At 38.0% G+C, this 15,674-nt stretch overlaps 2 protein-coding genes and 1 long non-coding RNA gene across 6 annotated transcripts; all 3 read left to right on the top strand.

Moving 5' to 3' along the window:
• The first annotated feature begins 364 nt into the window (after window positions 1-364).
• On the top strand, window positions 365-2,569 carry LOC112188658. 2 transcript variants are annotated; one of them, XR_002931501.2, is made up of 6 exons: window positions 365-686; window positions 789-828; window positions 993-1,158; window positions 1,845-1,958; window positions 2,078-2,166; window positions 2,257-2,569. It is a non-coding gene; the product is annotated as an uncharacterized LOC112188658 (long non-coding RNA). The 2 variants fall into 2 exon arrangements; XR_005807469.1 differs by lacking the exon at window positions 789-828 and having other exon boundaries at window positions 365-710.
• A 1,308-nt stretch (window positions 2,570-3,877) lies between these two features.
• On the top strand, window positions 3,878-9,123 carry LOC112187634 (probable plastidic glucose transporter 2). 3 transcript variants are annotated; one of them, XM_024326509.2, is made up of 14 exons: window positions 3,880-4,201; window positions 4,676-4,805; window positions 5,118-5,229; window positions 5,350-5,417; window positions 5,532-5,664; window positions 6,065-6,164; window positions 6,249-6,361; window positions 6,441-6,534; window positions 6,994-7,147; window positions 7,294-7,437; window positions 7,521-7,594; window positions 7,931-8,019; window positions 8,164-8,278; window positions 8,563-9,123. In XM_024326509.2, exons 2-14 carry the CDS (start codon window positions 4,682-4,684, stop codon window positions 8,743-8,745), a joined length of 1,503 nt encoding a protein of 500 aa, XP_024182277.1. In that variant the 5' UTR covers window positions 3,880-4,201; window positions 4,676-4,681; the 3' UTR covers window positions 8,746-9,123. The 3 variants fall into 3 exon arrangements, with proteins under 3 accessions (XP_040370826.1, XP_040370827.1, XP_024182277.1); XM_040514892.1 differs by lacking the exon at window positions 7,294-7,437 and having other exon boundaries at window positions 3,878-4,201; window positions 6,994-7,108; window positions 7,571-7,594; XM_040514893.1 differs by lacking the exon at window positions 8,164-8,278 and having other exon boundaries at window positions 3,879-4,201; window positions 8,563-8,701.
• A 69-nt stretch (window positions 9,124-9,192) lies between these two features.
• On the top strand, window positions 9,193-11,039 carry LOC112187635 (omega-hydroxypalmitate O-feruloyl transferase). The gene has a single exon (XM_024326512.2). It carries the CDS (start codon window positions 9,523-9,525, stop codon window positions 10,927-10,929), a length of 1,407 nt encoding a protein of 468 aa, XP_024182280.1. The 5' UTR covers window positions 9,193-9,522; the 3' UTR covers window positions 10,930-11,039.
• Window positions 11,040-15,674: the final 4,635 nt, after the last annotated feature.

Genomic DNA, 15,674 nt, shown 5'->3' with positions numbered 1-15,674 from the left:
AAACTAAGATACTAGATGTCGGCTGTCGCAATACACGCGTCCAACACCTTTCTAGAAATTTAAGCAAAATATAGGGACTAAATTCAAAACTTAGATTCTGGAAGTCGTAGATACAACCGCCCACGGTCCTTTACGTAACAGTGACTGACCACCAACATTCCAACACCTGGACTTTATACTATCTTCCTCCGCAACCAGACACATTCCAATACCATGCACTCTTCCATCTGGCACAATCTCAACCGTTCAAAAAACGAAATGAGTCAAATCTTTATTAATTAAGCCAATTCTTGGCAGGATGGTTAAATTTTTGAAGTACCTGTAATACCCACGGTTTATTAAAATTACAAAAACTATGGGGACAGATCTCTACGCCAGAGAAGAGAAGAAAAAAGGCAAAACAAAAACTATGGGGACAGATCTCTACGCCAGAGAAGAGAAGAAAAAAGAAATATTGCCCGCCGTTGCACACGATCTCCAGACTTGAGGAGAACTGCCAGGCCACGATCTCAAACCAGACAGACACTCAGGGCGACGTGGGAATTGATCGCAGTACAAATGGATAAATCAACACTCATCCCTTTTCCAATTTACAGTTCATACGAAAATAGAAAACAGACAAAGAAAGAAGAGCAGACCAGAATCAAACCCAGAAGGAGGAGAAAATTCTTAACAAATCGGCTGAGGTCAGACTTGATAATTGTCATTGGGTAAATTTCAAATTTCGTTTTCCATTGATTTTCAAATTCACTTGGTTTTTGTTTTCCTTGGGTGTTTGAATTTTTCAGTGATCCTTGGGTAATTGATTTTATATCAAAGCAAATGTAGGTAGGTTCAGAATTTTAGTTCTTTCAGTTTCGTTCAGTTTCATTACATTTATTTATCTTTGGGTTTTGTTTTGCTCAAGTAGTGCTTCAGTTTCTGTTTTCTAATGTCGAGTGCTATACATGTCAATACGTGTTATCTAATCATCGAAATTTATATGTGGTTAGGAACTACATTGACTGATCTGGTCAGGAGAAATTGGTGTTTTGGATTATCATTATTTACTGTGGAAAAGTGCTTGAACTGGAGATGGGCACGCCAAGCAGTAGGAATATTAGACAGAAATAAATATCAACACACCCGTCCACCAAACTCTCTCAAATCATTTTGGAGGTTGGAAGACTCTTTCTCTTTTCTTTTTTGATTACTGTATGGTGTTGCCATTGATGTGTTTCTCAAACTTATGTAATTTTCTTTACAACGGTAAGATCTTTATATAGTGGAATATTCAAAATGCAACAGTATTGGTATTACATATATATTTGACACAACACACACAGACACATATGGAGCATAGTTGTAGATAGAAGAAGGTGATACGACAATGGAGAATTAGCTGTTAAGTCTGCTAATGTGCCCACCAAGTTCTTTTGGCTTTTAGATAAATTGCATCTGAGCAAGGGTTATAATCTGCAGGAATGGTTCTAGAATTTCACAAATTCGTGTTTAAAAATTTAGATATTGTTAATCATGTGGAATGAAAGGAATCTAGGTTCTAAAATTTTTGAGCCTGTCATCATTAATTCACCAAAAGAATGTTGGTGAACTAATTCATCATTAGGTTCTAAAAATTATTGTTTTTAAGAATCAAGATTTTTACTATTAGCCTTATTATGTTTTTAAAATTGCAGAATCCTTATTTAGCATTATTCTGTTGAAGATTAACATTAATTGTTGTTCTTTCTTTGATTGTGTGAAGTTATTTGACTGTTAACTTATTTCTTTGGGTCTTTACACAGGTCAAACACTATTTTTTCTGATGGTTCAGTTTGTTTCCCTTTATTTTGTTTTCAATATAGGTGCAGGAAAGCAGAGGTAGGTACACGAAACCAACCATAGAGTTGGAGGAAAACAATCACAGAGGTCAACAACATCAATAACATTAGTTTGGTCGCAAAGAAACAATCACAGAGGTGAAGGAAAAAGGAAAAGTTATTTCTATGGTTCTGTACACAGAAACAGAAAGTGAATCCAACCAGAATACACACTGATGTTCTACCACTTACTAACTTCATGTTTTCCTTTTACACAGGTTCAACCTCATCAGTTCTGTACGTGAATTCAACCAGAAAAAATTTGATTTCTTTCTCTCTACACAGGGTTTCTTGGTGGCTCACACAGGTGAGAAACAAATTCGAAAAAAAAATAAAAAATTACTGCTTATAGCTTTGTCGTTCTCTTAACTTACTTTATATTGTTCTTTTCACATAGGTTCTCTGGGAGAATTACACATAAATATTGCTTGGAAGATGCATAACTGCACATTCATTTAAGGAGGCATAGACGCAGAGCGCAGGTTAATTATCTTCGATCTTCAAATAGAGTTCATGAAGATGTGATGTTATGTTTTATGACAGTTTAGAGGAACCTGCCAGATTCAATGACAGATAGGGATAGTGTCATGTTGTTCAAAATGACTTATGTTTCATTCATTGCAAGAAAGCATGAATTTGAAAAATGTACTTGGATTGCAATCCTTGATTGCAGACTATATGCGGTGGCAACAATATGGAGCTTTCAAAAATATGGAGCGTTTAAATGTTACTTTTAGAAGAGAGTTTTTGCACCAAACCTAACAAGGGGTTTAACTTGGTCGGCACAGTGAAATTGAGTGGGTTTACTGAAAGTGTATTAGCAAACAAAAAATTTCCCTATTTAGGTAATAAGGTCAGAAAAAAAATAAAGACTCTTACCCACAAAAAAAAAAATGCAAACATCTACACAATTCAAACTAAAAGAAAACAATATAGTATTGTTTTACCTTTTACCTTTTTGCGAGAGGGTTTTTTTGTTATCTTCCACAAAAAATATAAAAAATAAAAAAATAAAAAATAAAACCAGGCCTCACCACAGGAAATTCCTATTGCATCAAACGAAAACATCGCACTCAAGCACATGCTTAAACTTTACCTTGCAGATGCGCCCAAGTGATGAAAATCCTCTACTTCGGGGTGGATGCCTCTTACAACAGTATGTTGTAGATAATTACGTGAAAATTGAATCACAAAAACTCAGATGGCTTCGAAATAATCAAGATACAATTCGTAAAGAATTTTATCAAGGACTTCAAGACTCTTTAAATGCAGGGGAAAACAATGCTGGTATGAGTTAATCTTTTGCTTCCACCTACATTACACATATTTAATTTTTAGTTTTACAATTGTAGAAACATATAATGTAAATTCACATTTTCTTAGGTAATGTCGGTCGTAGGACCATTCTGCCATCATCATTTGTTGGAAGCCCACGTGATATACCAAGATGCAATGGTTTTGGTTCAAAAATATGGTAGACTGGATTTGTTTATCACTATGACGTGTAACCCAAATTGGGAAGAAATTAAAAGTGAGCTACTCCCTGGCCAGACATCACAAAAGAGGAAGGACAATACGCACGCGCGAGCGCGGCCCTTCCGCACGCGCATCGCGCGTGCAGGAAGGCTAGTGACCATAAAGCCACGACTTGCCACTAACCAGCGGTGACACCTCTGCTCTTCTCAAACATCCTGACCGCACTGGATCTTAGCCTGGGTTTATTTTACTAATTAATTATCTTTTTATATCGAGAATGAAGTAACAAACCACCTCAATTACATATTAACAAGTTAGTAACACACTTTTGAGTTAGCATCAGAAATGAGGCTCACGAGATATCAGGAAAACCAAACTAATCTTCTGTTGTAGACGCATCAACCCGAAACCTCTTAAACTAAAGTACTAAACTGGTAGAAGTTGAGAATCGAACGCTACATATGAGATTTTATGTTAGACCGCTCCACTAACCTTGTCACATTAAATAATTAATAATATTTTTATTTATCGCAGTTATATTTCTGTCCGTCGAGAGAAAAGAAAAACAAAAGAAAAAAGGGTTACTACTCTGTTTGCTTTCTCCATAATTAACACAAACTTCATCTCTCTCACTCAGTCATTTTCATTACCAGAACCACCGCACCAGACCTACAATTCTACGCGGCCAACATCTCTCTCGCGTCAAGAAGCTGGTCAGAGGCGAGAGCTTTGTTCGCGAAGTTCGGTGGAGTTCGGAGACGTGAAGAACTTGGAGTGAGAGTTCGAGACTCACCGACTTCAACTTTTCACGTGGCTTTGATTTGATTAACAATTCAGATCCATTGAATGATCGGAGCGCAGAGAAGGTATTAAGCTTCGTACTACGTTTCTATGAATGTGAATTTCTTTGAATCGCAGCTTGGAGCCTTTTAAGTTTCGATTGGATTGATCATTTTGTTAATTTTGTAAGTTTCAGTGTATTTTAGTTGAATCTGAATTATTTTTCTTGCTTCGAATTTGTGTTTGTGCTTTTTTTGTAATGAAAACAATGGATTTGATGATCAAGTAGTTTTCAATCAGTGATCTCTGTTCTTCAGTTAGCAGTTTTAATTTGAGAAGGGTCGAGAAAAGCATGCAACTTCAATTTGAGGCATAACCTTTGGTGCCTTTGTTAGTGTAATTACAAAACCGAACTGGAAATGTGTTAGATATGATCTATATATTTTAATCACTAAAACACTTCGAATGCTTTACAAAATTGCTTTTTGTTTGTATCTGATGTCAATGCGACGGAAGTTTCATTCTAGTTTCCTCTGATTTGTGAAAATGGCTGGTTGCAGCTTCTTATGTGGGTCCGCCAACGTGAACCATACTCGATGTACAAGCGTGCGTCATCGAGAGATTATATGAATACCACTGATATGGAATCAAAAGAGTTTGTAGATACTCTTGACATGGAAGACAACTCAGGTAACTATTTATGGATCATCTGTACTTATATAAACATCAAGATTTATGTACCATGGTTAGAGTCCTTCCATGTTGAGGGTTTTGTTCCCATGATTTGTCCAAATTACAGTTAATGAGAACATGGCATGTGTTCGAGTATTTTTGCTGCCTTTTTGAAAATCGTTTTTTTTTTGGTGTATATGTGCTTAATAGAAATAAAAAGGGGAATAATGAGTAGAGTAAACTTAAGTTTTCTTGATCAAGAATATGGTTAAGGAACTTAAAATATGTATAATTCAGTGAAATTTATCTTATTTCTGGTATGCATCTTAGCTCTTTTGCAGAAAAGTATGGTTCCAGAACTTTCAAACCCCTCATGGAGGCTTTCCTTACCCCATGTACTAGTGGCAACTATATCTTCATTCTTGTTTGGGTACCATCTCGGGTTAGTGCAAGACACTTCCTTTCCTCTTCCACCTCTCTCTACCTCCCTGTCTCTCTCGTGTTACTTTTTATTGAAGCATTAAAGTAATTACACTGTACTTTCGGATCTTTCTTTGGACAGAGTAGTCAATGAACCACTTGAAAGCATTTCTGCAGATCTTGGTTTCAAGGGGAATGCCTTGGCTGAAGGTGACATGAAGTGGATATTCTTTTCTTTGTTTGGAATTTGTTCCTATCTAATTTCTGATTTTAGCATCAAGCTATTTGTTCTCATGGATTTTAGAAATTTTTTATGAAATGAAGGTCTGGTGGTGAGTACATGCTTGGGAGGTGCCTTTCTTGGATCTTTATTTAGTGGATGGATAGCTGATGGAGTTGGACGTCGTAGGGCTTTTCAACTGTGTGCATTGCCCATGATTATTGGTGCTGTTATGAGGTGATATGTATACTCTGAATAGTAGTCGTCTCACAGTCCTTACCATTCTAATTAAGCACTACATGGAGCTTTATTTTGTTAGATTGGTTGTATCTTCATGTAATGTATCCCTATGGTCTAGAAGTTAGATTCCTGGTACATCTTGTGAGTTGTGATATATTTTGGAGTTAGAATCTTGTTTCATATACATTATTGATTTTGGATCCTCATACTCCTGTAATATTGTAGCTAAGTTAGACTTTACTTTCCCCAATTATGGTCTGTTGGTTTCCGTGTTTGCTTGCATTTATATTCTACTATTAGTTAAACAGCTCCACAAAACTCATATGCACCAATCTCCTTGTTCTCTAATAATACAAGTTAAAAGATTTGTGGCTAAAGTTTCTACCCGCAATTTCAGTGCAACAGCCAAAACTCTTGCTGGTATGCTTATAGGAAGGTTATTTGTTGGGACTGGTATGGGTCTGGGCCCTCCTGTTGCTTCTCTTTATGTAACAGAGGTAATCAGCATAAGCCTTTTTTAATATCTATTACACCATGTGTGTCTTGTGTCTTATCTAATGTTTCCTCATTTGTGTGAGCAGGTTTCTCCTTCTTTTGTGAGGGGTACTTACGGTAGTTTCATCCAGATTGCAACATGCCTTGGACTTATGGGGGCTCTTCTTGTTGGAATCCCTGTGAAAGAAATTGCGGGCTGGTAAAAAACATGATAAGCTTCACGATATCTCTAATTTGTAATTAACCTTTCAAATTTACTATCTAAATTTTTGTGTCAGGTGGCGTGTTTGTTTTTGGGTATCTACAATTCCAGCTGCAATACTTGCTCTAGCCATGGTATTCTGTGCAGAGAGTCCACACTGGCTACATAAGGTCTCCTCTATACGCAATTACCTTTTGTTGCTCGGATGACTTAAGTCCTTTCGAAACTCAGATTTGAGTCGTGCCAGTAATGACACGACAAATGATTTCTGGATTTTTTTTTAAATTTTTTTTTTGGGCACTTTTGTTCTATACTGTCCTTTTCTTAAACTTCTTGACCATTAATTAGAACAAATTGATGGTGTTGATTTTGAAAAAAAAAAAAAAGAGAAGAAGAAGACATGTCTCTTTGGATCATAAGCATTATGTTCTGTCACTTTGTGTGAAACAGGTGTAAAGTATAGCCTGCTGGTCTGTGTGAATTGTTTGTAACAAAATTTCTGAAGATGGGTTATTCCCCAGCATTACTGTTTAGGGATATAATATGCCTCTAAATTTGTGAACTGTTACAGTCTTGAACTGTTCTTAATAGTTAATACAAATGTGACCCGTGTCTATCATGTGATATAGCAAGGAAGAACTTACGAGGCAGAAGCTGCATTTGAGAAACTCCTTGGTGGATCACATGTCAAAACTGCAATGGTACAGTTAAACAAGGTGGACAGTGGAGATGAGACAGATGCTGTAAGCCTTTCAGAGTTGTTCTATGGCCGCCATTTCAGAGGTAGATATGATACTTTCTAGCATTTCCTATGGGTTTTGCTTATAGCTGGGCTATCTCTCCATTCGTCTATGGTGTATGCCTTTCCTCTTTCTCATGATCTTTCGGCTTTCCAGAAGTACCCTGTTATTCACATATTCCTTTTGCAGTTGTTTTTATTGGGTCAACCCTATTTGCTTTACAACAGCTATCTGGTATAAATGCTGTCTTTTATTTCTCCTCAACTGTATTCAAAAGTGCTGGAGTACCATCAGGCCTTGCTAATGCCTTCATAGGAATTGCAAATATATCAGGTAACTCTGATTTGCAGTAGCATACTCTCCTATCTAAATCTATTGCATCTTCTCTTGACTGGATGGATTCTTGAAATTTCCAGGATCTGTTGTCGCAATGGCTTTGATGGATAAAGTAGGAAGGAAGGTGCTACTGTTATGGAGCTTCTTTGGCATGGTAAATAAAATTTTCATACCATAATTGATTCAAGCTGAGGTGCCATATTGATTAGACTGAAAAACTTGTTAAAAATCACACATTACATGGGAAAAGAAGCTGCAGAAAATGGGCTCGAATATTACAATATAAGGAGTAGTGTAATCATCTGATAGAGGCTTGGGAAAGTAAATGATCTTGTATTATGTTTTGCTGTAATAATATTAGCTTTTCAAATTTACCTCAATACATGCACAACTCAACTGCTATTATGAGTATGTAAAAATATATTCTGTGTTGGTAGAGCTTATGTTTCTTGCTAGCTTGGTCTTTATGTAATACATTTTATCCACTCAGGCAATGGCAATGGCTGTTCAAGTAGTTGCAGCAAGTTCTTATTCTTCAGGCTCTGGGTCACTGTACCTATCTGTTGGTGGAATGCTGATGTGAGTACTAAATTCTAAACTTTTTATCTTGATGATTAACCTTATGCTAAATGCTAGATGACATGTACATGACTAGTTGGGTATTAAAACTCAATTAGTACTTTCTGGAGAAGCATTCTCAAGTTTTGTTAACTATTTGTGCAGGTTTGTCTTAACATTTGCCCTAGGAGCCGGACCAGTTCCAGGTCTCCTTTTACCAGAAATATTTCCAGGTCGCATCAGGGCAAAAGCAATGGCTGTCTGTATGTCAGTGCATTGGGTAACTATTTTTCCTCTCTCTGAATAATCATTGTCTGCTTTCATGCATGACTGTTACTTTGATTCTGGTGACTGGATCACCTTAGTACTGTGTCAAGAGTTCATAGTAGTTATGCTGCTTCAGTAGTCCTTGAGTTTTTTTATTTGGTATCTTGCTGGTTCAGCAGGCCATGAATCTTCTGATTTGACATTTTGCCCTATGAGGATTCTGGATTAAGAAATGGATTTTTATAAATACATTTATGGTTATCTATAATTTATAGATATTGCTATTGGTGTTTTCAGGTGATAAATTTCTTCGTGGGTTTGCTGTTCTTGCAACTATTAGAAAATCTTGGCCCACAGCTTCTGTATTCTATGTTTGGTACCGTTTGCATGATGGCTGTGGTTTTTGTGAAACGGAATGTGGTGGAAACTAAAGGAAAATCGCTCCAAGAGATTGAGATAGCGCTCCTTCCACAAGAATAGAGGTGCCTTTTAATATGAGAAAAGTATTTTGCTGCTGGGAGTGGAAGCACGTTGGGTCGCAAATGAACTAAAAATGGTAGCAGTTTGGATAGAGCACTTAACGGGAATGGTACAGAAAAATTCAAACTTGCAAATTCTCATCGGCAAAAGTTTTGCGGACTTGTAGGTTTTTTATGCAGGTATGAGACAGTCATGTAATATTATATATCCATCTGTTAGCTCGTAATTATGTGATAGAGGCTTAAGGTGCCATGAATATGTAATTGTTTAAACTTCCAATTCACTGAAATATTGAAATATGTATGATAACTTTTGGGGTTTTAGCCCTTGAGCCAGCTTTTTGGATACATCACCAAACAGATTATTACAATTTCTGAAGTGAAACCAGTTTGTTTGTTTTTTTTTTATTGGGATCAAACTTATAAAATTCCATTCATGTAGAAGGAAAAAGTTACAAGTAGGATTTAACACACCGCAGGAGCCAACTTGGGTTTTGATTAATAGCCTTTTGATGGATGTTCTTCATGCATTTTCCATTCGTCTTTCTTTGTCTGCTGAAATTATCCAAAAATAGAAGAGATTCTCATGCCGACTAATTCAATGAAGACTACGTGTATTCTTTTTGGATCACGAACGATATCACTTCCAACTGTACCATACCTGCAACTTTAAAATCCTCATCTATTTAGCCCAATCTTTGCATGTCGAAGAGCAAAGTTACCTTCTACAAATGCAGCTACTCTGCATTCATGGCTTGTATCTCCAGCAATACCTGTCATGGCTCCTCCATGGGTTCAAGAGCTCCATTTTCCTCACCTGCACATCCCCATCACTATCGACCACATGACTCCGGTCATACCCTCAGGGCCTATTCCGGTAGCTCCTGGCCAAACTCTATACCTTTCGAACCTAGATGACATGATCGGAGCTCGTGTTTTCACTCCAACTGTATATTTCTACTCGTCATATGACCGAAGACCTGTTATGAAAATTCTACACGATGCTCTTGCAAGTGTGTTGGTCCCCTACTACCCTTTATCGGGTAGGCTAAGGGAGGCCAGAAATGGGAAACTAGAAGTGTTTTTTGGGCAAGAACAGGGAGCACTGTTGGTGGAGGCACACACTGAAATGGCCTTGGCTGATCTAGGAGACCTCAAAGTCCCAAACCCAGCATGGACGCCGCTGATCTTTAGGTTCCCAAACGAAGAACCATACAAAGTCCTTGACATGCCATTGGTGATAGCTCAGGTCACTAATTTCAGCTGTGGTGGGTTTAGCATTGGCTTGAGAATCTGCCATTGCATCTGTGACGGTCTTGGTGCTATGCAATTCCTCACCTCATGGGCTGCAACAGCAAGAGCAGGCACATTGATCACTAACCCAGAGCCATGTTGGGACAGAGAATTTTTCAGACCTCGCAACCCACCACTTGTGAAATTCCCACACATTGAATTCATGAGAATAGAAGATGGCTCAAGCCTCACAATGAGTCTATGGCAAACCAAACCGGTTCAAAAGTGCTACCGGATAAGCCGCGAGTTCCAAACCTTGCTGAAAACTCTGGCTCAACCGAAAGATAACATGTCTAATGTTGCATGCAGCGCTTTTGATGCCATGGCAGCTCATGTATGGAGATCATGGGTGAAAGCACTTGATGTAAAACCATTGAACTATGGGCTTAGGCTAACCTTCTCTGCCAATGCCCGCAATAAACTCAAAAACCAACCACTAAAAGACGGGTTTTATGGCAATGCAGTGTGTCTAGCTTGTGTCACAAGCACTGTGACAAAGCTTGTTCATGGGAGGCTCTCGGAGATTACTCACTTGGTTCGTGAAGCCCGGCTTGGTATCTCCGAAGAGTACTTAAGATCAACGGTGGACTATGTTGAAGTAGACAGACCAAGAAAACTGGAATTTGGAGGCAAATTGACAATAACTCAGTGGACTAGATTTCCAATGTATGATTCTGCTGATTTTGGATGGGGAAGGCCTATATATGCTGGTCCGATCGATCTCACTCCTACACCACAAGTCTCTGTTTTTCTGCCGGAAGCTGAGGCTGATCATCCTAGTGGGACAATGCTCGTTTGCATTTGCTTGCCTGAATCTGCTACTCATAGCTTCACAGAACTTCTGTCTCTTACACATTCCGGTGATCCAAATCATGTCAATACTACTACGTAGAACCTGAAATTTGTTGTTCGCTATGTGCTGACTGGTGAGAACTGAGATGATCGGAGTGTTGAGTATGAAACCATGAATTCTTCAATAATAAAATTCTTCTGTTCTTTGTACTAGCTATAAACGAATGTATTGACACTTTCTTATTAGATGGGGGGAAATGGAAGTATAAAGGAAAAATCATTAGTATACACTATACAAGACATAAACACAGCTTAATAAGCTTCATTGAAGCACAAAAATTACATTTCATAAGCTTGGTCCAAAAACTTGTTCTGCATACTGTTGTTTTTGATTCGGTGGGTCTGAATCATCTCAACTACAAGCTTCAAATTCTGTACCTCTTGTTTTCAAAATATGGTACAAATTCAACTACAATTATTTGGGTGGTGACTTGTTATGTGGTGCACCGAAGGGGATGTGATACAAATACAGCAACGTAAAGAGAAGTTTTACGGTACATTAATGTATCGATACATTAAGTAAATTAATTTGATATGGAAATAAAATTTTCTTAGTTGGATTTGTCTATGGTATTAATATATCAAGAAGACTACTTCAATACAGATATAGACTAAATGGAGATCAAGTAAAACTAATCTACTTAAACATGAATCCTTTAGTATGGGTTTTTGTCCATTTACCTCATTTCTAGGGATTTTTTTCCCACTTTACCCCATTAAGTTTTTTTAATTCTCTCTTACCCAATACACTCTAAGGGAGTCTTCCCTAATACCCCATTAAGATTTTTTTTAATACCATTTTACCCCTCACCCCTTTGTTACTTAGAGAGAGAGATAGAGAAAATGGAAGAGAGAGAAACCATAGGAGACTTCGCCGGAATCCGATCACCGGCCTCCGGAATCCTGTCACCGGCCTCCAGAATCCGGTCACCGGTCGCCCGAATCCTGTCACCTGCCGCCGGAATCCGGCCAACTTTAATCGGATTCCGGTCACCGGCTGCTGCCCACCGAAATTTGCTGAAAATCTCATCGGAAAGTTTTTTTTGCCCCCAATAGATATCTATTGCCCCCTAATAGAGGGGCAATAGACGTCTATACGTCTATTGCCATAGACGTCTATTGCCCCAATAGTCTATTGCATAGACGTCTATTGCCCCAATAGTCTATTGCCCCTTAATAGATGTCTATTGGCCCCTAATAGACGACTATTAGCCATGTATTGCCCCCCAATAGACGTCTATCAGCCATGTATTGCCCCTCAATAGACGTGACGTCTATTGTCCCCCAATACACCTGTATTGCCCCCCAATAGACGTCTATTGCCCCCCAATACAACTTTCGGTCACCGGAATGAGAACTAATTTTTCTAAATTAAACAAATAAAACTTCCATTAAAGAAAAAAAATGAAGAGATTACATCAATTCAAAACGTCTATTGCCCTCCAATAAACGTTTGCTACCCCACAATAGACCTTTTACGAGCCTCTATTGCCCCAATAGAACTTTTTTTTTCTTTTCATTTTGGGCTTTTGACCCATTTTACAGCAAAAAAAGTGCTATGGCTCCATCTTCCATAGTATTCCCAGAAAGCCAGCCACATATCATTTTCCTTGCTTTTCAACTTATTATAAACAACAATATCAATACAGCGAGAAAAACACCAAGTTGTTGTTATTTGTATAAGCAACAATTGCTTGATAGACCTACATCGAGACATAGATTCACATATGTAGACAATATCCAACAAAATTTATAAAACAAGTTTCGTAAATAACTAAAGGAGGATAATTCATGCAATTATGCAGTTCTAAAGCAGAACCATCTGCAATTTTCTAAACACGAAGCAAAATTCCATTCTTGACTGCATCAATAGTACGCAACGGAAGCAATTTTAGTGTGCAATCACAAACAAACTTCTCTGACTACAAAACACGGAGACATATTGCTTCATTTGCCCATAATCGCAATGAATCCCAATTTTGGTCGAGCTCGAGCGCCAAATCTCGCCGGAGATGAGCCAAACTTGCTGCTAAGCTAGCTAGTTGGACTATTAGAAATAGCAAACGATGTTCGAAGCATCAAATTTGAAATCAAATCAGAACCCTACAATCCCAAAATTAGAGTCGCCGGAGACCAAAACGGAACGGGCCGTTACCTGAGATTGCTCGACGCACTGCTGGAACAGATCCATGACGAAATTGACCTGGTTCTCGCGGTCCAACGACAAGTTGTCAGTGTTGGAAATGGAATTGGGCTCCGAAACGACGTCGTCGCAGTTCTGCTCGGCGTGGATTGTGGAATGGTATTGGGAAAAGATGTCGTCTTCGCCGTCAAAGTCTTCGTCGTCTTCTTCATGGACGGTGACGAACTGGGCCGGCGGGAAATCAGGATCGGAGGAGATGTAGAGGTCGAAGTCGTTGGAGGACCAGTAGGGGATGGATTCGAAGGCTTGTTTATATGGTTGTCCTCGTCGGCGAGGGTGAGGAGGGAGGGAGGGAGGGAGGGAGCGAGAGAGAGAGAGAGAGAGAGAGAGAGAGAGAGAGAGAGAGAGAGAGAGAGAGAGAGAGAGAGAGAGAGAGAGAGAGAGAGAGAGAGAGAGAGAGAGAGAGAGAGAGAGAGAGAGAGAGAGAGAGAGAGAGAGAGAGAGAGAGAGAGTGTTGCTCGTGCCGGAGAGAGAGGAGAGATAGAGGAGCATGGCATCGATGTCTTTTTCCAATTAGGCTGAGGGTAAAAATGTCATTTGACTTCAAATAGGGTAAGTGGGAATAAAAATCTCTTGCTGGGGTAAGTGGGATAACTTTGGCTCATTTTGGGGCTTTTGGTCAAGGACCCTTTAGAATATGCATTATAAATTATTTTGTATATATAAAATTAAGGTGAAAAAGAAGAAGAAAAAGATTGAAATAGAATAACATGGTGTTTGAATATGGGTTTGTTCCTCAGAGCATCTTTAGCAATGCTAGCTATTTTTGAGTCAAGTTTTAGCTAAAGTAGCTAAAAAATCATTTTAGCTAAAGTAGCTAAAAAATCATTTTAGCTAAAGTAGCTAAAAAATTATTTTAGCTAGCCACTTTAGAATTACGTCTGCATCAATACTCTCTACTTTTGGCTAGTTTTGAATTTATATTATTTTTTAAATGAAGATTAAATAGTTTAAATGTATTTATAAATTACATAAAATAACTTAAAAGGAATGTTTTAAATTATAGAGAGGCTCATCCCGCTCTCCATATTTAAGAGTGAGATAGCTAAAAGTTATAATAGAGAGCCACTTAGGAGTCTGGTGCAGTTGCTAAAATAGATAAAAAGCTAAACATGTTCTCCAAAATAGCTAAGGAGCCAAAATAGAGAGTCTGCTAAAGATGCTCTCATAATACTTAGCGGTGTTAAGGAATTTTAATTATGTGAAAGAATAGACACGTGTAAAAATTTGGTTGGGGCGTCACACGACTGACGTGTGTGACAAGAGCTGTCAATATTCCTTTATTGATTGAGAGTTTTAATATTCCATATTGCATAACTAATAAGAGCTCAATATTCAGTAGTTGATTAGGATTTTATTTCCTATTATAATTAGTTGAACTGTATGTATGATGTATCTATGTATATACCTCCATTTGAGAAGAATAAAACATGACATAATTATAGACTATCAGTTTTGTCATGGTATAGAGTAGGGCTGTCAATTGGTTTGGTAATTACCAAACTGACCGAATACCAACCAATATTTTAGGTTTGGTAAACCGACTTTTTGGTAACCAAGACCGATAAAACCGAAATAAAAAATTATAGAAAAAATTGGTTTGGTTTTGGTAAATACCTAATCTACCGATTATCTAAATATTAGCTTTATATACTATGGTTTTCAATACACATACATGTATATTAAGAAATAAACATAAAAGTTTTCATAATAGTATGAACATTACTCAATATACTACATAATTAATAGTACATGTATTTTGAGTAACCTAGTCCAAGATTGTTAAATAACCTAATTTTATTGAAAATGGCTAAAATTTGATGTCATATATACAAAAGAAAGCTATGATTAGTAGATGAATACGAAGTTTACGGTTGTAAAATTGAAAAACCTAATTTTGTTCTTTCTAATTTATATTACAAAGAATTAGTTGTTCTAAAGTTAGTAATACCGAAAACCGAAATACCGAATTTGGTAGATATGACTAAAATCCGAAAATTTTGGTTGGTAATTGGTAGCTCAATTTTGAAACCGAAAGTTTTGGTCTTGAAGTTGGTAATACCTATAACCGATTCGAACCGACTGAGTGACAGCCCTAGTACAGAGCATGGTACCCGAATTTCGAATCTTGTACCACGTATTCTGATAAACATAGATACATCCGGTGAGAACGTCTTCCATGCTCCGAGCTTCCCATGCTCGTCTTGTCTGGGGCCACACACGTGAGCTGCACATGTCAATTAATTAAGGGGAAATGTATATGGAAAAGGCATAGACGGTGTTCGGTTCCATCAAGAGGTAGAAAGAAGGGGTGGGTAAAATTTCAAAGTTCATTGATCAATTCAATCCTAGCAAAGTGCAAAAGCAGCACCAAACCCAATTTGAACAAGATTCGAATTACTGAGCATGGAATTTCCAAAGCAATAACCAGTTTCCCAATCCCCCAAAAGCACAATCGAAGTTTACTCCGGCGAAATAGATTGGCAAGTTTCGGGATTCCGGGTATGAGTCGACTGCGACGAGTCTGGGTCGTCGACTGACTCGAGGTCTTTTTCAGTCTGACGGACCTGCCATGGCCTGGG

Source organism: Rosa chinensis, chromosome 2, assembly GCF_002994745.2.
Source record: "Rosa chinensis cultivar Old Blush chromosome 2, RchiOBHm-V2, whole genome shotgun sequence".
Classification (NCBI taxonomy): Eukaryota; Viridiplantae; Streptophyta; class Magnoliopsida; order Rosales; family Rosaceae; genus Rosa; species Rosa chinensis.
This window is presented reverse-complemented; position numbering and strand designations above follow the sequence as displayed.